Source organism: Cherax quadricarinatus, chromosome 26, assembly GCF_038502225.1.
Source record: "Cherax quadricarinatus isolate ZL_2023a chromosome 26, ASM3850222v1, whole genome shotgun sequence".
Taxonomy (NCBI): domain Eukaryota; kingdom Metazoa; phylum Arthropoda; class Malacostraca; order Decapoda; family Parastacidae; genus Cherax; species Cherax quadricarinatus.
The window spans coordinates 33975040-33998774 of record NC_091317.1 but is presented as its reverse complement, the minus strand read 5'-3'; the positions used below and the strand labels follow the sequence as shown (position 1 = coordinate 33998774).

The 23735-nt window shown below is 39.9% G+C and overlaps 1 protein-coding gene across 9 annotated transcripts in view; it reads left to right on the top strand.

Moving 5' to 3' along the window:
* LOC128691724 (ATP-dependent helicase brm) overlaps positions 1 to 23735 on the top strand; it is a 153088-nt gene that overhangs the window by 40040 nt on the left and 89313 nt on the right. For 8 of the 9 annotated variants that reach the window (XM_053780621.2, XM_070088919.1, XM_070088918.1 and 5 more), the window contains exon 5: positions 21216 to 21354. In XM_053780621.2, coding sequence (XP_053636596.1) covers positions 21216 to 21354 — 139 coding nt within the window. Of the gene's footprint in view, positions 1 to 9119; positions 9214 to 21215; positions 21355 to 23735 lie in introns of those variants that run through there. The other variant, XM_070088923.1, reaches the window with a different exon arrangement.

Below are 23735 nucleotides of genomic sequence, written 5' to 3'. Positions count from 1 at the left end.
GATGTATGTATATATATATGCATGTGCGTGTCTGTGAAGTGTGACCAAAGTGTAAATAGGAGTAGCAAGATATCCCTGTTATCTAGCATGTTTATGAGACAGAAAAAGAAACCAGCAATCCTACCATCATGCAAAACAGTTACAGATTTCTGTTTCACAGTCATGTGGCAGGACGGTAGTACTTCCCTGGGTGGTTGCTGTCTACCAACCTACTACCTATGATATGCCTTTTCTAAATCCATAAATGCAATAAAAACTTCCCTACCTTTATCTAAATACTGTTCACATATATGCTTCAATGTAAACACTTGATCTACACATCCCCTACCCACTCTGAAACCTCCTTGCTCATCCGCAATCCTACATTCTGTCTTACCTCTAATTCTTTCAATTATAACCGTACCGTACACTTTTCCTGGTATACTCAGTAAACTTATTCCTCTATAATTTTTACAATCTCTTCTGTCCCCCTTCCCTTTATATAAAGGGACTGTACATACTCTCTGCCAATCCCTAGGTACCTTCCCCTCTTTCATACATTTATTAACCCTTTCAGGGTCCGTCCCGTAGATCTATGGCTTTTCGGTGAGTGTCCAAACTGTAGATCTACGCCAAAATTCTAGCGCCGTCAAATTTAGCGCAAAAGCGCTCATAGGCCTACATGTGAGAGAATGGGTCTGCGCCGTGGGTGTGCGCCGTAAACAAAAAATCTAGGCGCCTGCATAGCATTGTGGGAACGCCGGCTCAGTCACCCTTGTTCACCATGCCTCGTCGCAAGTCAGCTCTCACTCCCCGGAAAATTGGGACTCTCCTTTTCCTGTCTGATAGTTCTGACACTGATGGAAGTGCAAATGAAGACGAATTCTACGGCTTTGATAAGTTAGTGACCGAAAATAATGACCAGGATATCGATAATAGTGCAGAAAACCCCGACGATCCTCGACCTTCTACCTCTGGTGTGGGCACTCGTGACTCACGGTCGGGTGTTCCTAAATGTAAGAGAAAACTAATATTTTCACGTGGCCAGGCCTCTGACTTCAGTAATGACGATGATTCTGACGTGGATTGTGATTTTATTGCGCTCGACGATCATTCAAGTAGTGATAGTGAGGAATCATATTCACCAGTGAAGCGTCGGTATGTTCGCCGCCGCATGCGCTCGGGTAGTGTACCCTATGCTGTGCCCAGGGGACGGAGTACATCCCGGAGTACATCCCGGAGTACATCCCGTGGCCCTACACCCATTTTAGGTAGTGATAGTGAGGATGATGTGGCTACACTTGGCATGGATGGGCCACAGGCATCAGTGGATGGTGTTAGTGGTGCTGGTGGTGGTAGTGGCACTGCCATGCGTGACTCACCGTGCCACGTGGGGACCCACGCTGCTGACTCGTCAGTTCAAGGACAAAGCTGAGCGTCAGCCACCAGCCCGCCACAACCACAACCACCCGTACAACCAGCCTATGATGTCCAGTATCCACCACAAAACCGTATGTTGGATTGGCAGCAAAATCCCAATTTTGTTCGCAAGCCTCACCACTTTGATGACTCTCAAAGTGGAATTCTACCTACCTGTCCCCTTGGAACCACGGCCAATGAACTGGAATTTTTTGAATTATTCTTTGACCAGCCATTGATGGAAATTATTGCCAGGGAAAGTAATAAGTATTTTCAGTACACCATGGCAAATACGATCTTATCACCACAGTCAAGACTACACAGGTGGAAAGAGACGACTGTTGCAGAAATGTATTTGCTTTTTGCAACAATAATGCTTATGCCTCACGTCTATAAGCATAATATAAAAGCATACTGGTCCACAGATCGGCTAATTTCTACCCCATCCTTCAGTGAAATAATACCAGTGAACAGGTTTATCTTACTGTTACGTATGTTGCACTTCTCTGACAAAACCAGGCCTGACAGAAGTGACAGGTTATACAAGATTAGAAATGTTTTCATGTGTCTCAAACAAAAGTTCAGGATATACTTTTATCCATTCAAGAATCTTGTAATTGATGAGTCTTTGATTTTGTTCAAAGGTAGACTGTCATTCAAGCAGTACCGAGCAAGAGGAACCGCTTTGGTATAAAATTGTTTGTACTCTGTGATTGTGACAGTGGCCTGGTGTTGGATATTGTTGTATACATGGGTAGTAAAACATTGAAAGATACCAAGATGTTATTGGGTATCTCAGGTGACGTAGTGAGAAACATGATGGCACCTTATCTTGGTAAGGGCCATACATTATATACTGATAACTGGTACACAAGCCCATTACTCAGTGATTTCATGCGAGTGAACAAGACAGATGTGTGTGGCACAGTGCGTTCTAATCGTAAACATATGCCCAGGCTCAACGCAGGTGTTCGTGGTGATGACGTGCAGGTGTTTACTGCCAATGACATCATGGCATTACGGTGGCATGACAAACGAGATGTCACATTGTTGACAACCATTCACCATAATGGAATGCAAGACAGTGGCAAAGTTGATCGAGTGACTAATGAACGTATTCGAAAACCAGTGTCAGTGATTGATTATACACAAAACATGCGCTTGGTTGACAAGTGTGACATGCAGATTGGTTTTGTTGACTGTGTTCGTAAGAGTTACAAGTGGTACATGAAACTTTTCTTCCATCTCATGGACATTTCAATGCTGAATGCATATAATATGTACCAAATAAAGAATGGTAACAGACCACCGTATGGTGAATTTTGTTTGTCTGTTGTCAGACAACTCATAATGAAGTACCAGGTAACAACACCTGCAATACAACATGGTCCTCGAATTCATCACGATATACCCAAGCGTTTGAGGAGAGAAGGTGATCATTTCATAATACAGCTTCCTTCAACTCAAAAGAAATTTGCTCAGAAGAGATGCATTGTCTGTGCACAAACAAAACGACGGCAACAAAGACGCAAAGACACTCGGTTTATGTGTGAGGAATGTAAGGTGCCTCTGTGCATGGTGCCTTGTTTCAAGGAGTTCCACAAGCTCCAGCAGTTCTAAAACCATGTCCAGTGATTGTAAATATGTAAATATATGATAGAACATTAGTATTATACAATATTTGTGCATGTTTATTGTAATAAACAACAGTGGTAAACAATAATATGATAATAACTTTAGTGCGGTTATTGTGTTCAATACAGTGAGTTTATATATATCAATTATATACAGTATTGGTCTCTCAGGCCCCAAATGTTAGTAGGAATAGAAAAAAATTGGAAAAGAAAAGAAAAAACAACTAAAACAACAAAATAATATAATACGCGTATGTGGAATTCGTCGATGTTGCCACCACCACATCATTTTCTATAAACTTCTTGGCACTGTATCTCGGTAAGTACTGATCAGATTCTAATTTTTTTTGTTTTATTACCTTCACAAAAATATGCTCTTTAATTCTGTAAGAAAAAATAATTTTTTTTTTTTTCAAAATTTCTTGGACACTGGTGCGTGACTTCAGATTTTGGCCTTGGACCCTGAAAGGGTTAAACAAAAATACCAACCACTCCAACACTATATATCCTCCTGCTTTTAACATTTCTGTCATGATCCCGTCAGTTTCAGCTGCTTTACCCCCTTTCATTCTACATAATGCCTCACGCACCTCCCCCACACTCACATCCTGTTCTTCTTCACTTCTAAAAGATGGTATACCTCCCTGGCCAGTGCATGAAATTACCTCCTCCCTTTCTGCGTCGACATTTAAAAGTTCCTCAAAATATTCTTGCCATCTATCCAAAACCTCCTTTTCCCCATCTACTAACTCCCCTACTCTGTTTTTAACTGACAAATCCATTTGTTCTCTAGGCTTTCTTAACTTGTTTAACTCATTCCAAAAATTTTTCTTATTTTCATAAAAGTTTTTTAAAATTATTATTATTATTATTATTATTAAAATTATTATTATTATTTTTAACACTGGCTGTCTGCCACTGAGGTAGGGTAACCTGAAGAAGAAAAACTAAAACCATCATTCACACTATCAGTGTCTTGCCAGAGGCTCATTGATATGACAGTTCAGATGTCTCTCCAAACACAATATATCCCCACCCATCCTTCAGAGTGGGGCAGGCACTGTACTTTCCACCTCCAGGACTCAAGTCTGGCTAACCTGTGTCCCTGAATCCCTTCATAAAATGTTACCCTACCCACACTCCAACAGCTCATCAGGTCTTGAAAACCATTTGCTTTCACTCACTCCTATCTAACATTCTCACACATGCCTGCTGGATGTCCAAGCCCCTTGCATACAAAACCCCCTTTACCCCCTCCCTCCATCCATTCCTAAAATGACCCCTACACCAACATTGTGGTGTGCATGTGTTAGTTGGTATTTCTGCAAACCACATTTAGCCAGTTATCTTTCCATGGTGCATGGAAGTGCCACACCTGCTTGGATATGGTGCTTAAATTATGTAGAACTACTGTATCAAAGCACTTTAATGAAGTATTTACAAGTGTACGTATCTGTTAACCCCTTCAGGGTCCTGACCCCCAATCTGAAACTTGTCCACAGGGTCCAAGAATTTTCAGAAAGAAATTTGCTATTTTTTCTTATGAAATGGTAAAGAATCTTTTCCTAAAAGTAATGAAATAAAAAGAATGAAATTTGATGGAAAATTTACAAAATTACGCTATCGTGAATTTTGCTCTGTCAGCGATATTCATGCATTGGCTATTTTGCCCACTTTGAGTCCTATTTAAGTTAATTACATTGTTCCAGTTGACTAAATTATTAGCTATTTTGCTAGTATGCCTTCCATTTTATCGATCAAGCACAAGAAGCCGCCCAATCAACTACAGTAGAACCCCGAGTTTCGAACGCATTGACTATCAAACGCTTTGAGTTTCGACCGCTTTTTTCGCACCAATCTTGTCCCGAGTATTGAACGTTTCCCGTGTTTTGAACCACATACCAGACCTATCCTCCTTCCCCGTGTCTTCCCGCGCCTCCCCACGCAGGCATCGTGAGTCAGTCTGGCTTTGTTTCTCGAGTGAACATTACATTATATACTATGCATTTAAAGTACCCTATAGTGATAAAATGTATGTACAATACACTCATTACTTACCTTAAAATATTTGTAGTCTTAATGGTCTTAATATAGGGTACAAGTTGAATAGTAAGGTAGATAAGTATCAAAGTGTGGTAGGTATGTAACCCCTATGTTTGCGAGTTTTGTAAACAAACCAGTTGTTGTTGATACCAGCCTAGACACGAATGGTTTTTGTTCACTTCGTCAAGCCGACTGGAAAAACATCTCATATTTATGTTAATTTATATGTTTATATGTTACATAGCATGTTTATTATAAAATTTTGAAAAAAAATATCATAGATGGATTAAACAAAATGTCCATATGAACATTTTATACGACATTTAATGCGCCTCAGAGTGATTATTATTGTGTTATTATTATTATTCTTATTATTAATATGGTGTCTTCATGACTAATAACACTCTTAATGATTTTAATGTGTTCCTGCATGCCAGCACAAGTGCAAGTTGCAGACTTTAAAGCCTATCTTCTGCAAGGTATGTAAATGGTGGACGTACACCATTTCATTTCTACATTATGGTTTTCTTCTGAAAGAAGTGGTCTTATGCAGTTAGCATTACAAACTCCATTTTCTCTTATACTAACACGTCTGCAGGAGGAAAGAATGGGAAGACATTTTCATAGCTGGAGCAAGAATGCCCGCAACTGTGTCCTCCCTCACCACCACATATGTAATGACATATATATTTTATTCATTCTAGAGTGTATATCAGGTTTTTATGTTACTTATATTGTTTATTATGTCATATTAGATGAATTGTGATAGATAAATAAGCCATACAGTTGATGATTGTCATATTGAAGTACTATTTTGTCATGCCTCCTGACAGCAGGAACGAATTACTGATTAGATTTACATTATTTCTTATGGGGAATACTGCTTCGAGTTTCGAACGTTTCGACTTAGAACTAGCTCCTGGAATGGATTAAGTTCAAAACTCGGGGTACCACTATATTTCAACTACCCAATAAAGTGATGAGAAATTGGTAATTTGGCCAATTTCACATAAAATTTAAAAAATGCCAAATTAATAGGGTCCAGAATAAACAATGTAGACATTCCTGGCATGAAAACATTTCCTCTTTTTATTAGTTATGTCCTCAGTCCTCTCCTATATTACACTTGCTTTCCATTTTGATTTTTTATTCACAAAAAAAAATAAAAAAAATTAGAAGATTTACTGTTTTGTAGACTACTGCATTATTGTAATTGTATAAATAATGTCAATGTATTTGTGAATGAGTATTAGATCAGCTAGTTGGACACGTATTAGACGAGTGACATGATTGCTTAGTGTCCTCTGGAATACAGACAAAAATTTAATATTACCCCTACTTTGATCTCGGTTTCAAGCTACTTCCAGTCCTGAAGCCAGTCAAAATTATTTCTGTTATATAACTTCCATTCTGTCAAATGAAACCAAGAAACAGAGAATAAAAACCATAACCATCCAAAAAATACACGGTCACAGTTTTGCTTTTCCCATCGTGCACTGCGTGGGGCGAGGTTTTTTTTTTTTTTATGTGGTGTACACTCGTCGCATAGACCCATTCTCTCATATCTAGACCAAAATTTACTGCTCACAGCTTATCTGAGTGAGCTGAGCTCATCGTGTAGTACTATGGCACTGATTCTGAAAGGGCTAAATTCACAGAATTTGGTAATTTTTGTCAATTTTACACAAAATTAAATCCAGTTTAAAAACAGTTCAAAATAAATACTGTAGACATTCCATGCACTATAGCAGCATTTCCTCTGTTCATTAATCACATCCTCAGGCCTCTCCTACATTACATTTGCTCTCCATTTGGAATTCATTACACAAAGCATTAAGACATTTTCATATTCTAATTTTTTTTTCTTTTGCAGTGTGTTTAGAAACACCCTCTCCACCATTCCCCTGTGAATTTGTAGTGATTCTTCTGTGTATGTAGCACAAACTGACCTTTAATCATGGTTAGAAACTCCTAATGTTGTGGCCCCTGAATGGCTGCATCTTTCTTGATTGGATGTTTACAACCTTACCATTTCCTTAACATTTCCACGTGATCTACGCCTCTGTTAATGGATGGTTATGCTTGATGTGTCCTCACAGCTTGTGGGACTCTTCATGCCCCCCCTCTGCTTCAGTTTTCAGTGAACTGGAATGAACTTGAGACATTACCATGGAGGTATTTCACTGGGCTTCCTTTTTAATTAGTTCTTCATTGTTTATTGTTCTGTTTGTCTGGATTTTGCTGTTTTCTGTCTCCAGTTTATGGGTGTCTATTGTTCTTTTCTCCCTCATGGTGGTCATCTGATGGCAGGAATTTATCTGTCTCCTTCCATTGGACCTTCCCGGGCATCTCAGTATCCTGATGAATCAACTACGACTCAGCCCTCCTGGGCAGCAGAAATGGAAATTTCATCCTGTGTTCCTTTGTTATTCTGGTGGTATGTTAGGGTGCTTCTAACATAAGTTTTGTTCACCACAGGGTCACCACAATTCTCTGACATTTCTCTCTCCATTCCTGGACTTGTTAACCATAGCAAAGAATATCTTCTCTCTTAATTATTTATGAATATTCAGGTATGCAGGCCTGCATCCAAATTTATTCAGGGTTACCCCTGCAACCCTGGCTCCTGTCCTTGCAGCCTCCTCTCACATGATGTTCTCCATATCCATCAAGACTTCTCTCAGTCCTCACAGGATGACTTTGTGCTGGCTTTGTGTTACTTGTCTGGTCTGAAGAGCAGTCTTTCTTCTTTGACCTTGTCTTTTAACCCTTTAACGGTCCAAACGTATATATGCGTTCTCTCGCATAGCGCCTCGAATTATTTTGAAAAAAAAAAAAAAATCTTTTTTTTTTTTAATAGGAAAAAAGAGCATATGGTACCCAGGCATCCCCAATTTTTTTCATATGGCACACAGTGAGTGCACACACCCATTCTCTCATGTCTAGGCGACTCAGGCTTGTCATGCCAATGTTGAATGAATCACAAAGGAAACGTATATATACGTCTGGGGCGCTACGCGAGAGAACGTATATGTACGTTTGGACCATTTAAGGGCTAATGCAGCTTTTTACTGCCAGCCTGTTCTTCATGCCTGCCTTGTCTGCATGGGGGCCTGGTATTGACTGCTCCTGTAACTTTCAGGTTCCTCCTGGTGTGCTTGGTACCCACATATGCATGAAACTTTTACCTTCTCGCTGGTGTCAGGTTTCTGATATATGCACTAACAGCTCCTATTAAAGCTGGTAAAATTGCAGAGTTAAAAAATGTGCAGTCTTTGACCATAAAAATTCAGTCCAACTCTTAAATTATTGGGAATGCCTGAAATTGCTGAATTGTGCTGGAACACAGGCAAAGAAGATACTATACATTATAATTTATACATGGAAAATTCTTTGGAGATTGATTCCAAATCTGCACACTTAAATTAATTAATTCAAGAGAAAGAGGGTCAGCAGATGGTACAAAATACCTGCTTTAAAATGCATGAGTTTAACAAGTATACTAAAAACCTAGCCAGTAATTAAGGACCTAAATCATTTCAACACCCTCCCTTCATATATAAGGGGAATTACCAACAGGCCTCTAGCTGTCTTCAAGAGAAGTTCCTCAAGTAACTTCCATTTAGCTGGACTGCATGCTGCTAGCAGTGTGAGTCATCAGGTTATCAATGTGAAGGCCTGGTCTGGGACTGGGTCACGGGTGACATTAGCATCAATTACAAGTAGGCAGATGCCACTATCAGGGACCATTGCTATGTAAAGCAACTGAGTATGGTCACCTCATTCATGCTGGACCCATCAGTCCAATTCCTGGGCCTTTTATGGGGGTGTGGCATTCTCTTACAAGCACCCACAACCTGGCAGGTAGTGAGTTAGGGTCTGCAGAACCCATGTCCAGCCTCTGCTCCTTGCTAGCAAGGTGTTCTCAAGCCAATGTACATTCCTCAGACAATGTACGTGACTTTCTTCTCTCCTCTGGGATCTCTGTCCTTACACCCTCTTTAAACTTGAGGTAGTTCTATCTGTTCTGTGTTCTCTTTATAGATCTCCAGTTGGTGCTCACCTCTTCTCCTGGAATCCCTGTGAATGCCGCCAACAAAGGGACGTTCCTCTGAGCACCCTCCCCTCCACTGCAATTGTGAGTCCATCAATATGTTTAGCGCATACTTTTAAACAAGGGTCCCACACACTGCTGATAATTTCTGGGACATTCATTGATGCTCACAATTGAGGTCACTGCTCTCCCCAAATTGTTCAAATTGGTTAGGTCTTTAAAAAACGCCAGCTGAACTTTCTTCCCCATTCGTGCATGAGAGACTTTAGTGCCATAGACATGGTGCTGATCAATATAAAGATTCAGAGTGCCTGGCTTTGTTAGCAGTCAGGGAATGCTTCGTAAGGTCAGATCAATCTATGGGCTACCACTGATGAGTCATCCATATGTGCGTGTAGCCTCAGCCTCGGTAATTATCCATTTGAGTTTGTGGAGGGAGAGCTCTATCTATTAACCTTTGACTGAATAATATAATGGAGTTCACTTTTACTACATCACTGCTCAATTCATTACCCTTATTTTTCACTCTTAAGGTGTTCCTAATATCTCTCTGGTTATAAATAAGACAAATGCAGCACCAGGTCATTTATTATGGAATCATTTTACTCATTGGAAATGAAATATCCTGATCTCCTTGTGTTATATACATGTTGACCATCCTTGTGGTTTATTTGGATGTGTACTTTCTAACTATGCTCTGTTCTTATTGCAGTCGTGTTAAGGCACTTTTTCTTCTCATTCCTATCTGTGTCTCATGTTTTATATTGTAATCATATAACCTTCAGTGACATAAGGTCTGATTCTCTCACACTCTATTTCTCATGCCTTAAGCACCAGTCTTGATGCTTACTGCCTTTGCACTCTCTAGTTTCACCTAGTTTTACTAGGAGAGGGATTCCTCATCAGTAGTGCATGCTCAAGAATAGGTCACACACATATAAGTTAGTTTTTTCATTGGCTCTGTATCTAGGTTTCTGAATACAGTGGAACCTCAGTTTTCATCATTAATTCATTCCAGAAAGTCTGACGAAAACCGAATTCGATGAAAACTGAAGCAATGTTTCCCATAAGAAATAATGTAAATCCAATTAATCAGTTCCAGACACCCAAAAGTATTAAAAAAATACATTTTAGGGTGTGCAAAAGAAGAAAATTAAAGGTGAATACAGGAAAGAGTAAGGTTATGAGGATAACAAAAAGATTAGGTGATGAAAGATTGAATATCAGATTGGAGGGAGAGAGTATGGAGGAGGTGAACGTATTCAGATATTTGGGAGTGGACGTGTCAGCGGATGGGTCTATGAAAGATGAGGTGAATCATAGAATTGATGAGGGAAAAAGAGTGAGTGGTGCACTTAGGAGTCTGTGGAGACAAAGAACTTTGTCCTTGGAGGCAAAGAGGGGAATGTATGAGAGTATAGTTTTACCAACGCTCTTATATGGGTGTGAAGCGTGGGTGATGAATGTTGCAGCGAGGAGAAGGCTGGAGGCAGTGGAGATGTCATGCCTGAGGGCAATGTGTGGTGTGAATATAATGCAGAGAATTCGTAGTTTGGAAGTTAGGAGGAGGTGCGGGATTACCAAAACTGTTGTCCAGAGGGCTGAGGAAGGGTTGTTGAGGTGGTTCGGACATGTAGAGAGAATGGAGCGAAACAGAATGACTTCAAGAGTGTATCAGTCTGTAGTGGAAGGAAGGCGGGGTAGGGGTCGGCCTAGGAAGGGTTGGAGGGAGGGGGTAAAGGAGGTTTTGTGTGCGAGGGGCTTGGACTTCCAGCAGGCATGTGTGAGCGTGTTTGATAGGAGTGAATGGAGACAAATGGTTTTTAATACTTGACGTGCTGTTGGAGTGTGAGCAAAGTAACATTTATGAAGGGATTCAGGGAAACCGGCAGGCCGGACTTGAGTCCTGGAGATGGGAAGTACAGTGCCTGCACTCTGAAGGAGGGGTGTTAATGTTGCAGTTTAAAAACTGTAGTGTAAAGCACCCTTCTGGCAAGACAGTGATGGAGTGAATGATGGTGAAAGTTTTTCTTTTTCGGGCCACCCTGCCTTGGTGGGAATCGGCCGGTGTGATAATAAAAAAAAAAAAAAACTATAGTTTTACATACAGAAAACAATGAGAAATAAATGTAAAGGAGTAATGAAATGGGTAAATGAACATTTATCTTTATTGAAGAGTCTTGTTGGTGTATGGAAGACGCAAGAAGGGGAGAGGGAGGAGGAGAGGTTATTGGTTGGAAGGGGAATCCTCGTCCATAAGGACTTCAGGTATCAAGTCCCTATCTGCGGTTACTTCCCTTCTTTCTCTTTTACTGGCACTGGACTCTTGTCACAAAAAATCTGTCCAGAGATGTCTGTTTCTGGCATCTCTAAGATTTGCCTAAAATGGGACAAGGTATTGCCATTGATCATGTTGCAGACATGGCTTGCAACAGCTCTGTTAGGATGATATTTCTCCACAAAACTTTGCAACTCACTCCACTTTGCACACATGTCCTTAATCACTGAAGAAGGCACATTCTCCCCTCTCTCTTCCTCCTCCTCTGAAGCAATTTCCTCAGCTGCAATCTGTTGCTGTTCCAGTTGAAGGTGTTGCAGCTCTTCCCTGTGGTCGTCCACCAACTCTTCCATATCCTGGCCACTCACATCGAACCCCGTACTTTGCTATGAGTTCTTTCTTGAATTCTATTGTGTTTCTCACTCTTTATCAAAGGGCTGGCAATTGGAACTTTCTTTGGCCCCATGGCAGCTTATTTTGCAGTCGCACTCAGTAAACAAGCACAAAAGACAATGAATTATTACGAAATGTTTTGGATGAATGCGCAGGGTAACGCTCACTCGACGAGAAAAAGCCAGACTGACTCGGAACACGTGGGATGTTTTGTGTCGGCGTGGGCAGGTGGACACATTTGGCACGGTGGACCGACAAAAACCGAGGTGATGAACAAAAACTGGGACAAAATTTTGATAAAAAAAAAACAAATTCGATGAAAACCAGGCAAATGAAAACCAAGGTTCCACTGTACCATGTTTGTTTGCAAGCTTAACCTATGCTGATGATGTTTTTCTATTTATGATTATCATTGTATACTTGTGCTGTGTGTTTATGCACTGGTTAAGGTCTAGTCTCACTGAATGTATTTTCTTTGCCTTGTTGCATTCTAGTGACAGCTCTGCCCTTGGGGATGAGTAAGCAGTTTGTTTATTGTTATTTCCATTATGCTCTGTTTTCGAAGAAAGTGCTATGGGCACTTCTCAAATTCTTGTATTAGTTGCATGCCCACTTGGCTTGTGCCCTGCTCAACAATTGCCTTTTCCATTTTGGGTGTTGATGGTTTGAATCCAGTATGGGCCTTCCATGGTCCTACAGGAGAAAAGTACATTTTATATTAACCCATAAACAGTCCAAAAGTATATATACGTTCACTACCCCAGTGCCCCGAATACTTTGAAAAATGAAAAAATCATTTTTGTTAATGAAAATAAAGAGCACATTTTTCTAAGTGTTATAGGATTGAAATAAAAAAAATTAAGGTCAGTACTTACTGAGATATGAGGCTGCAAAGATGGCACTTAATGCTTACCTGACAGCAACCAGCCGCTTGCAGAAGTGTTGCCAATATACCATTTTTTCTCATTTTTATATTATTTTATATAATTTTTATGTTCTGATAATTACAATTTATTGTAGTTCTTGTCATTTCATAACCAATCTTTGTTCTGACACTAATATTAGGTACTGAAATTGTACTCAGATTGTCACAAACATATTGACAGGTGGACATATACACCTGCCTTGGTCATTTATTATTGTCTTGGAATATATACAAAGTATTTATAGGTCCCAGCAATGTTTTGGATACACAGGAGTATAGAAGAAGGAGGAAGAAGGAAGAAATTCCCTCGACGCAATGTGCAAGACAAGTGTTGTGACAAGCATCGGGAGGGCAGTAATAAGATCACATATGAGATGACATTTGATGGGCTCCAGTGAGGGTGCAGAGATAAGATGAGATAGTGCAGAGATAAGAGGAGATAAGCTTTGACATTTGATGGGTGCCAGCAAGGGTGCAGAGATAAGGGATGACATTTGATGAGCTTGTATCTCTGATTATCTGTCTCTCTGTCTTATTTCTCTGCTTGTCTCTCTGTCTGTCTCAGAGAGCCACTGTAAATCAACAGGTATTCTTATGCATTATATCTACAAGCACAGTATAGCACTTCAGATTTTTTAGGTTATCCTAGGTAATTTACATTATGTATACAGTGGACCCTCGACCAACGATGGCATCATATAACGTTAAATCCAACTAGCGATACATTTTAACGCAAAAATTTTGCCTCGACTAGTGCTAAAAAACTCGACCAACGCGATTCGTTCCGTTCGAGACGCGTCGACATATGGCCTGAGCACGCCTCACTTGTCCCGTGGGTGCCAGTGTTTACAAGCCAGCCACCGTGGTCGCATCCAAACATACAATCGGAACATTTCATATTATCACAGCGTTTTTAGTGATTGCACCTGCAAAATAAGTCACCATGGGCCCCAAGAAAGCTTCTAGTGCCAACCCTTTAGCAAAAAGGGTGAGAATCACAATGGATATGAAGAAAGAGATTATTGCTAAGTATGAAAGTGGAGTGCGTGTCTCCAAGCTGGCCAGGTTGTACACAAAACCCCAATCAACCATTGCTACTATTGTGGCCAAGAAAACGGCAATCGAGGAAGCTGTTCTTGCCAAAGGTGCAACTATGTTTTCGAAACTGAGAACGCAAGTGATAGAAGATGTTGAGAGACTGTTATTAGTGTGGATAAACGAAAAACAGATAGCAGGAGATAGCATCTCTCAAGCGATCATATGTGAAAAGGCTAGGAAGTTGCATGACGATTTAATTATAAAAATGCCTGCAACTAGTGGTGATGTGAGTGAATTTATGGCCAGCAAAGGTTGGTTTGAGAGATTTGAGAATCATAGTGGCATACATAGTGTGATAAGGCATGGTGAGGATGCCAGTTCGGACCACAAAGCGGCTGAAAAATATGTGCAGGAATTCAAGGAGTACATACAGTGAAGGACTGAAACCTGAACAAGTGTTTAATTGTGACAAAACTGGCCTGTTTTGGAAGAAAATGCCAAGCAGGACCTACATTGCTCAGGAGGTAAAGGCACTCACAGGACACAAGCCTATGAAAGACTGGCTTACTCTGTTGATGTGTGCTAATGCTAGTGGTGATTGCAAAGTGAAGCCTTTATTGGTGTATCACTCTCAAACTCCCAGAGTGTTCAGGAAAAACAATGTCCTAAAGGCTAATTTGTGTGTGCTGTGGAGGGCAAACACTAAGGCATGGGTCACTAGGGACTTTTTCTATGACTGGTTACACCAAGCATTTGCCCCCAATGTGAAAAATTACCTCCTTGAAAATAAATTGGACCTTCAGTGTCTCCTGGTATTAGATAATGCTCCTGGTCATCCTTCAAACTTGGGAGAGCGACTTTCTGGGGACATGAGCTTCATCAAGGTCAAGTTTTTGCCTCCTAATGCCACTCCTCTCCTTCAGCCCATGGACCAGCAGGTCATTGCAAACTTCAAAAAACTCCACACAAAAGCTCTGTTTGAAAGGTGCTTTGTAGTGACCTTTCTTTCTTTCTTTCAACACACCGGCCATATCCCACCAAGGCAGGGTGGCCCAAAAAGAAAAACGAAAGTTTCTCTTTTAAATTTAGTAATTTATACGGGAGAAGGGTTTACTAGCCCCTTGCTCCCGGCATTTTAGTCGCCTCTTACAACACGCATGGCTTACGGAGGAAGAATTCTATTCCACTTCCCCATGGAGATAAGAGGAAATAAACAAGAACAAGAACTAGAAAGAAAATAGAAGAATACCCAGAGGGGTGTGTATATATATGCTTGTACATGTATGTGTAGTGTGGCCTAAGTGCAAGTAGAAGTAGCTAGACATACCTGAAATCTTGCATGTTTATGAGACAGACAAAAGACACCAGCAATCCTACCATCATGTAAAACAATTACAGTTTTCGTTGTGCACTCACTTGGCAGGACGGTAGTACCTCCCTGGGCGCTTGCTGTTTACCAACCTACTACCTTTGTAGTGACCTCAGAAACTCAATTGACTCTCAGAGAGTTTTGGAGAGATCACTTTAGCATCCTCATTTGTGTAAACATTATAGGTAAGGCTTGGGAGGAAGTGACTGAGAGGACCTTGAACTCTGCTTGGAAGAAACTGTGGCCAGAATGTGTAGACAAAAGGGATTTTGAAGGATTTGAGGCTAACCCTGAGAAGCCTATGCCAGTTGTGGAATCAGTTGTGGCACTGGGGAAGTCCTTGGGGTTGGAGGTTAGTGGGGAGGATGTGGAAGAGTTGGTAGAGGAGGACAATGAAGAACTAACCACTGATGAGCTGCAAGATCATCTTCAACAGCAAGAGGCCAGACCTGAGGAAACTGCTCTGGAGGAGGGGATAGAGAAATTGAAGAAGTTGTCTACTTCAAAGACTAAGGAAATGTGTGCAAAGTGGCTTAAAGTGCAAACCTTTTTTGTTGAAAATCACCGTCAGACAGCTACTGCAAGCCTTGTTGGCAACCTGTACAATGACACTGTTGTGAACCACTTTAGGAAAGTCATAAAGGAACGAGAGGTACAGACCTCTATGGACAGATATGTTGTGCAACAGAAGTCCAGTGACTGAAGCTGGTCCTAGTGGCATTAAAAGAAGGGAAGTAACCCCAGAAAAGGACTTGCCACCTCAAGTCCTAATGGAAGGGGATTCCCCTTCTAAACACTAACCCCATCCACACTCTCCCCTCCTCCCATCCCATCAATCATCACCAGATCTTCAATAAAGGTAAGTGTCATGTAATTGTACATGTCTTCTTCAGTTTGTGTGTATTAAAATTAATATTTCATGTGGTAAAAATTTTTTTTTTCAATACTTTGGGGTGTCAGGAACGGATTAATTTGATTTCCATTATTCCTTATAGGGAAAATTAACTCGACTAACGATGGGCTCTCAGGAACGGATTAATATCGTTGGTCAAGGGTCCACTGTAATTGTATTTGTACCTGTGAGACAGACAGAGAGACAGAGACAGAGATAGAAATAGACAGAGATAGAAATAGACAGAGATACACAGAGATAGACAGACAGAAATAGACAGAGACAGATAGACAGACCCTAAACTTGGGGTTAACATTACTTTCATCTTAAAAGGGGAGTATTAATATGACATTACATCAGTGAATCCTTGGTGTTTGCCACACTGTTTGCTCCAGCTGGCACTCAATATAACTGGCACTCCCACAAGGTACTAAGTGGTCCCAGATTTGTTTAATACTGTGCACACCGAGTGTTAAGATCCATTCTATGATGACCAGGCATCTCAGGCCAATCGTGCAAAATTTGGAAGCAGGAAAAAAATTGGATATCAAATTAGAGAAGAGGAGTTTGGAAGAAGTGAATGTTTTCAGATACAGTGGACCCTCAACATTCGATACTAATCCGTTCCTGAGAGCTATCGAATGTCGAAAATATCGAAAGTCGAATTAATTTTCCCCATAAGAAATAATGGAAATAAAATTAATCCGTGCAAGACACTCAAAAGTATGAAAAAAAAAATTTTTACCACATGAAATATTAAGTTTAGTGCAATAGAATAATTACAATAACAATAGATTAATAACAATAGAATAATTGACACTTACCTTTAACCCTTTCAGGGTCCGTCCCGTAGATCTACGGCTTTATGGTGAGTGTCCAAACCGTAGATCTACGCCATGAGCTCAGCTCACTCTGATAAACTGTGAGTGGTACATTTGGGCCTAGATATGAGAGAATACATCAATGTGGTATGTGTGCACCACATAAAACAGATCCTGCAGCACGCTGTGTATAATGAGAGAAAAAAACTGAAATCATGATTTTTCGATTAAAACAGCAACTTTGCAGTGTTTTTTCGTATGTTTTTTATAGGTGTATTTGCGATTTCTTGGTCTCATTTGATAGAATGGAAGACATATTACAGAAATAGAAATGATTTTGATTGGTTTTAGCACTGGAAATGGCTTGAAACTGAGCTCAAAGTAGCGGAAATGTTAAATTTTTGCCGATATTCAAGAGTAAACAAACGACCTCACACGTCTAATACACATCAGCTGGTGGGTCTAATATACATTCACAAATATGGTGATGATATTTATACAATTATTACAGTATTGCATAACAGTAAATCTTCTATTTTTTGGTGTGAATAAAAATTCATTATGTGAATAAAAAATCAAAATGGACTTTATTTGTAAAGCCTCAAAACATAACTAATGAACAGAGGAAATGTTAGTTTAGTGCCAGGAATGCCTACATTGTTTATTCTGGACCCTATTTTGAAATTGGAATATTTTGAACTTTGTGTTAAATTGGCCAAATTAACAATTTCCGATCACTTTATTTTGTAGTTGAAACAGTTGACTTGGCGATTTCTTGTGCTCAATCGATAGAATAGAAGTAATACTAGTGAAATAGCTAAGAATTTGGTTGATTGGAATAATGTAATTGGCCTAAAATGGGAGTCAAAGTCAGCAAAATCGCCGATTCGTAAATATCGCTGACACATCAAAATTCGCGAGAGCATAATTTCGTCAATTTTCCACCAAATTTCGTACTTTTTGTTTTATTACCTTCACAAAAAGATTCTCTACGATTTCATAAGAAAAAATAACAAATTTTTTTTTTGAAAATTCTTGGACACTGGTGCGTGACTCCAGATTTGGGCCTTGGACCCTGAAAGGGTTAATGAAGATCTGGTGATGATTGATGGGATGGGAGGAGGGGAGAGTGTGGATGGTGTTAGTGTTTAGAAGGGGAATCCCCTTCCATTAGGACTTGAACTGGCAGCCTCACCATGCCTTACCACACTGTGTATGCCACTATGATTCTTAAATCTTTCAAACCAACCTTTGCTGGCCTTAACTTCACTCACATCACCACTAGTTGCAGGCAATTTGTTTACCAAATCCTCATGCACTCCGACACACGCACTCCACTTTTGTACTTTGCAATTATCTCTTTCTTCATTTCAATAGTCATTAGCACCTTTTTTCTCGAAGGGTTGGCACTAGAAGCTTTCTTGGGGCCCATGGTTACTTATTTTGCAGAAACAAGCACCAAAAACAGTGATAATATGGATAATGTGGAATGTACCGAATGTATCCTTAGATGCGCGCACACTGGCTGGCTTATAAACACTGGCACACACGGGGCAGTTCAGGCCACACGTGGACACGTCTCGTACGAATCATATCGAATGTCTGATTTTCCATCGAATGTCGAGGTAAAATTTTTGCGTTAAAATGCATCGAATGTCGGATTTATCGAATGTCGATGCCTTCGAATGTCAGGGGTCCACTGTATTTGGGAGTTAACGTGTCAGTGGATGGATTTATGAAGGATGAGGTTAATCATAGAATTGATGAAGGAAAAAAGGTGAGTGGTGCATTGAGGTATATGTGGAGGCAAAAAATGTTATCTATGGAGGCAAAGAAGGGAATGTATGAAAGTATAGTAGTACCAACACACTTATATGGGTGTGAAACTTGGGTTGTAAATGCTGCAGCAAGGAGGCGCCTCAGTTGGAGGCAGTGGAGATGTCCTGTCTAAGGGCAATGTGTGGTGTAAATATTATGCAGATAATTCGGAGTGTGGAAATTAGAAGAAGGTGTGGAGTTAATAAAAGTATTAGTCAGAGGGCTGAAGAGGGTTTGTTGAGGTGGTTTGGTCATTTAGAGAGAATGGGTCAAAGTAGAATGACATGGAGAGCGTATAAATCTGTAGGGGAAGGAAGGCAGGGTAGGGGTCGTCCTTGAAAAGGTTGGAGGGAGGGGGTAAAGGACGTGTTGTTGTGGGTGAGGGGTTTGGACTTCCAGAAAGCGTGCGTGAGTGTGTTAGATAGGAGTGAATGGAGATAAATGGTATTTGGGACCTGACAGGCTGTTGGAGTGTGAGCAGGGTAATATTTAGTGAAAGGATTCAGGTAAACCGGTTATTTTATATAACCGGACTTGAGTCCTGGAAATGGGAAGTACAATGCCTGCACTCTAAAGAAGGGGTTTGGGATATTGGCAGTTTGGAGGGATATGTTGTGTATTTTTTATATGTATATACTTCTAAACTGTTGTGTTCTGAGCACCTCTGCAAAAACAGTGATTATGTGTGAGTGAGGTGAAAGTGTTGAATGATGATGAAAGTATTTTCTTTTTGGGGATTTTCTTTCTTTTTGGGTCACCCTGCCTTGGTGGGACACGGCCAACTTGTTGAAAAAAAAAAAATTATGTTTGGGGCACTAGCGGTAAGAATGTATATATACGTTTGGACCGTTTACGGGTTAAATGGGAGGCACTAGTTTTTACTGCGATCTGTCTTGTTTCTGGATGCCATTGGATTGATGAGGTTTAGGTCTTGGCTGGCACCACATCATTCAGGTAACAACCATTTAATTGAGAATGAACAAAGCTTAATATAACAGTTCAGGTTATACCAGGGGTATCTGAGGTGAATAATAGTCTACCTAGTTTTGATTCTGGTGTCCATCACCCCTTTGACCCAGTTGCAAACCAGTTCTCTGGGTTAATGATGTGATCAATCATGTTGATTTTTAATTTCCTTTTTACATCCCCTCCTAAATTCATCTTCCAGCCTTGTAACTTCTCTTGAGAATCTAGTAGAAGAGCTGTGTCATTGGCAAAACAGCAACTATTACAACTCCCGCTTTGTATTATCTTTTAATCCCACATCTCTCTCCATCACCCTAGCATTCACTTCTTTCACAAACACATCTATAAATATATTAAACAACCATGGGAATATCACACATTCCTGTCTTATACCCACTTTTACTGGAAAATAATCCTCTCTTTCAAACCCTAACCTGAGCCTCACTGTCTGCATAAAAGCGCTCTACCGCTTTTAGTAACATACTATTTCTTTCATATATCCGCAACATCTCTATACTGCTCCCATGATAGGGTGGCTTATTATAATTATTATTATTAGTAGTAGTAGTAGTGAATTTTTAAATATAATATTTTTCTTGTTATATTTTTGCTGCTACTACTACTATGAATAACAAAAAAAAGGCACAATACCGTGACTGGAACGATACACATATAAACTCCTCTCTTCTGTGTGCGGGTTATTTGTGTACTGCTACTATGATAAATCACTTTTATTTGTCTTATTGTATACACAATGCATTATCATTGTGTAAAGTTCAGCTCCTTAATGAATTTTCCTTTGTTTAGTTCAGCAATGGGAGAACTGCTAATGATAAAATGAAGTGCAACTTTAGCTTTTGTTTTATCAATATTGTTGTACTCTTGTCTGCAAGGTAATACATGCTGTAAATTGTATAACCCACAATGCACTTTCTGTATATAATTTTACATTCTGTGCTTATCTTCAGTTATTTTTTTTTTTATCATATTTGAGTTTATATTCCTTTAAATAACTTCTGGTTTTAGCTTAAGTTTCACCTGAAACCTTGATTGTACAGTATATTACAGTTTGGGTTTTGTAACAGTATTTCAGATGCACACATATGTACCACACTTATGACTGAAACATGTTTGCAATTAGTGAATTACATTTGTACTGGTGAGCAGGACTCACGAAATCATAATGACACGATTGCAAACAAACCATACCACAGGCGGGGTTGGAACCCGCGATCAGAGTCTCAAAACTCCAGACCATTGTGTTAGCCACTGGGCCAGCTAGCCACAATACGATTCATCCAACTAGGTATATTTATACACCATAGGAAGGTTAGCACAAGCACCACTGTGACCACAAATGCAAGTTTTTAGAGACGAATCCCCAGCTAGCGTGGCTGTGACAAACTCTAGCTCAAGTCCCTTCAAAGCCGTCAACATGACTCGAGTGGCTAACGCAACGGTCTGAAGTTTTGTGACTGTTTGATTGTGGGTTCTAACCCTGCCCGTGGTATAATTTTTTTCTGGTGAGCAGCTGGAGACATTGGCTCTTATTTTTAATTTTGATGATATTGTACATTTATTTCTAGATTGGCTGCTCGTATTGCTTATAGAATCGAGGAATTGAGTGGCCTTCCAGCAACTATGGCAGAAGATTTGAAAATGAAAGCACAGATTGAACTTAGAGCATTACGTTTGCTAAATTTCCAGCGGCAGCTAAGGGCTGAGGTCAGTAGAGATGTGTGAATTATTGTATGTTATAGTTTTGACAATAATAATAATGCTGTTCTTGAAGTGAGAGTAGTTATAATTTCTCATGGTAATGGTTATTTTTTTCCTCTGGAAAATTTTTAGTGTTGAATAGTATTTAGTACTTTTTTGCAGAGTTTTAGCAATTTACATTAATAAAATCATGGAGAAAGTGAAAAGTGTGTTTTGAGGATGACATTATTAGTTTCTGCCCTCATGTTCTGGTAACAGGTTGATGGCCTGATCATACCAGGCTGTTGGTGTTAATTGTAGACAGTCCAACATAGGCACTACAACACGACTGACTTCAAGAACTTAAGTTCTCTCTTGAAGGGGGTTTGTTGGTAATTTTATGTATGAAAGAAGTGTTTTGAAAAGTGTTGATCCCTTTTTACTTATTGAGTTATCTCTTCATGTACTCATTGCACTCCTGCTTTTCATGGGGGGGGAGGTGTATATTGCACCATCTGCTGAAGCTTTCATAGCTTCAGCAGTACAGTTCGAGGGACCTCAAGCTTTCCCAATAATTTAAGTACGGTACTTGACTGAATTTATATGGGCAGTGAAGATTCTCTGTACATTCTCCAGATATAATTTTTTTTTTTACTTTAAAGGAGCCATTAGTGTACAGCATTATTCCAGTCTAGAGAGAACAAATGTGGTATTGTTGACTGTTGAGATCCATGAATGTAAAATGTTTTGACAGCCGTGTTGGTCCTCTGGGGGGGGGGGGAAGAGAATTGGGGAGATGGGTATCTGAAAGATATATAATACAATAAAAAGACCATTCTTGTTCTGGGGTACTTATTGTATCAATGACAGCACAAGACCCTTGCAGCCTCTCCCAGGAGTCTCCTCCAATTTCTGCTGTCTGGTTCCCCTTGGGCTGGAAAAAAGTGTGATTATAACCAGATTTAATACTCGCCCTGAAGATCCATGTTAACAATTATTGCAAGTATATCACCATAATTCAAGAATTATGTGGATTAAAGTAAAGGTTGGATGCAAGAAGTGGGTCATAATAAGCGTGTATGCAATGGGAGAAGAGGAATGCAGAGGAGAGAGAGAGATTTTGGGAGATGTTAAGTGAATGTATAGGAGCTTTTGAACCAAGTGAGAGAGTAATTGTGGTAGGGGATCTGAATGCTAAAGTAGGAGAAACTTTTAGAGAGGGTGTGGTAGGTAAGTTTGGGGTGCCAGGTGTAAATGATAATGGGAGCCCTTAGATTGAACTTTGTATAGAAAGGGGTTTAGTTATAGGTAATACATATTTTAAGAAAAAGAGGATAAATAAGTATACAAGATATGATGTAGGGCAAAATGACTAGTAGTTTGTTGGATTATGTATTGGTAGATAAAAGACTGTTGAGTAGACTTCAGGATGTACATGTTTATAGAGGGGCCACAGATATATCAGATCACTTTCTAGTTGTAGCTACACTGAGAGTAAAAGGTAGATGGGATACAAGGAGAATAGAAGCATCAGGGAAGAGAGAGGTGAAGGTTTATAAACTAAAAGAGGAGGCAGTTAGGGTAAGATATAAACAGCTATTGGAGGATAGATGGGCTAACGAGAGCATAGGCAATGGGGTCGAGGAGGTATGGGGTAGGTTTAAAAATGTAGTGTTAGAGTGTTCAGCAGAAGTTTGTGGTTACAGGAAAGTGGGTGCGGGAGGGAAGAGGAGCGATTGGTGGAATGATGATGTGAAGAGAGTAGTAAGGGAGAAAAAGTTAGCATATGAGAAGTTTTTACAAAGTAGAAGTGATGCAAGGAGGGAAGAGTATATGGAGAAAAAGAGAGAGGTTAAGAGAGTGGTGAAGCAATGTAAAAAGAGAGCAAATGAGAGAGTGGGTGAGATGTTATCAACAAATTTTGTTGAAAATAAGAAAAAGTTTTGGAGTGAGATTAACAAGTTAAGAAAGCCTAGAGAACAAATGGATTTGTCAGTTAAAAATAGGAGAAGAGAGTTATTAAATGGAGAGTTAGAGGTATTGGGAAGATGGAGGGAATATTTTGAGGAATTGTTAAATGTTGATGAAGATAGGGAAGCTGTGATTTCGTGTATAGGGCAAGGAGGAACAACATCTTGTAGGAGTGAGGAAGAGCCAGTTGTAAGTGTGGGGGAAGTTCATGAGGCAGTAGGTAAAATGGAAGGGGGTAAGGCAGCCGGGATTGATGGGATAAAGATAGAAATGTTAAAAGCAGGTGGGGATATAGTTTTGGAGTGGTTGGTGCAATTATTTAATAAATGTATGGAAGAGGGTAAGGTACCTAGGGATTGGCAGAGAGCATGCATAGTTCCTTTGTATAAAGGCAAAGGGGATAAAAGAGAGTGCAAAAATTATAGGGGGATAAGTCT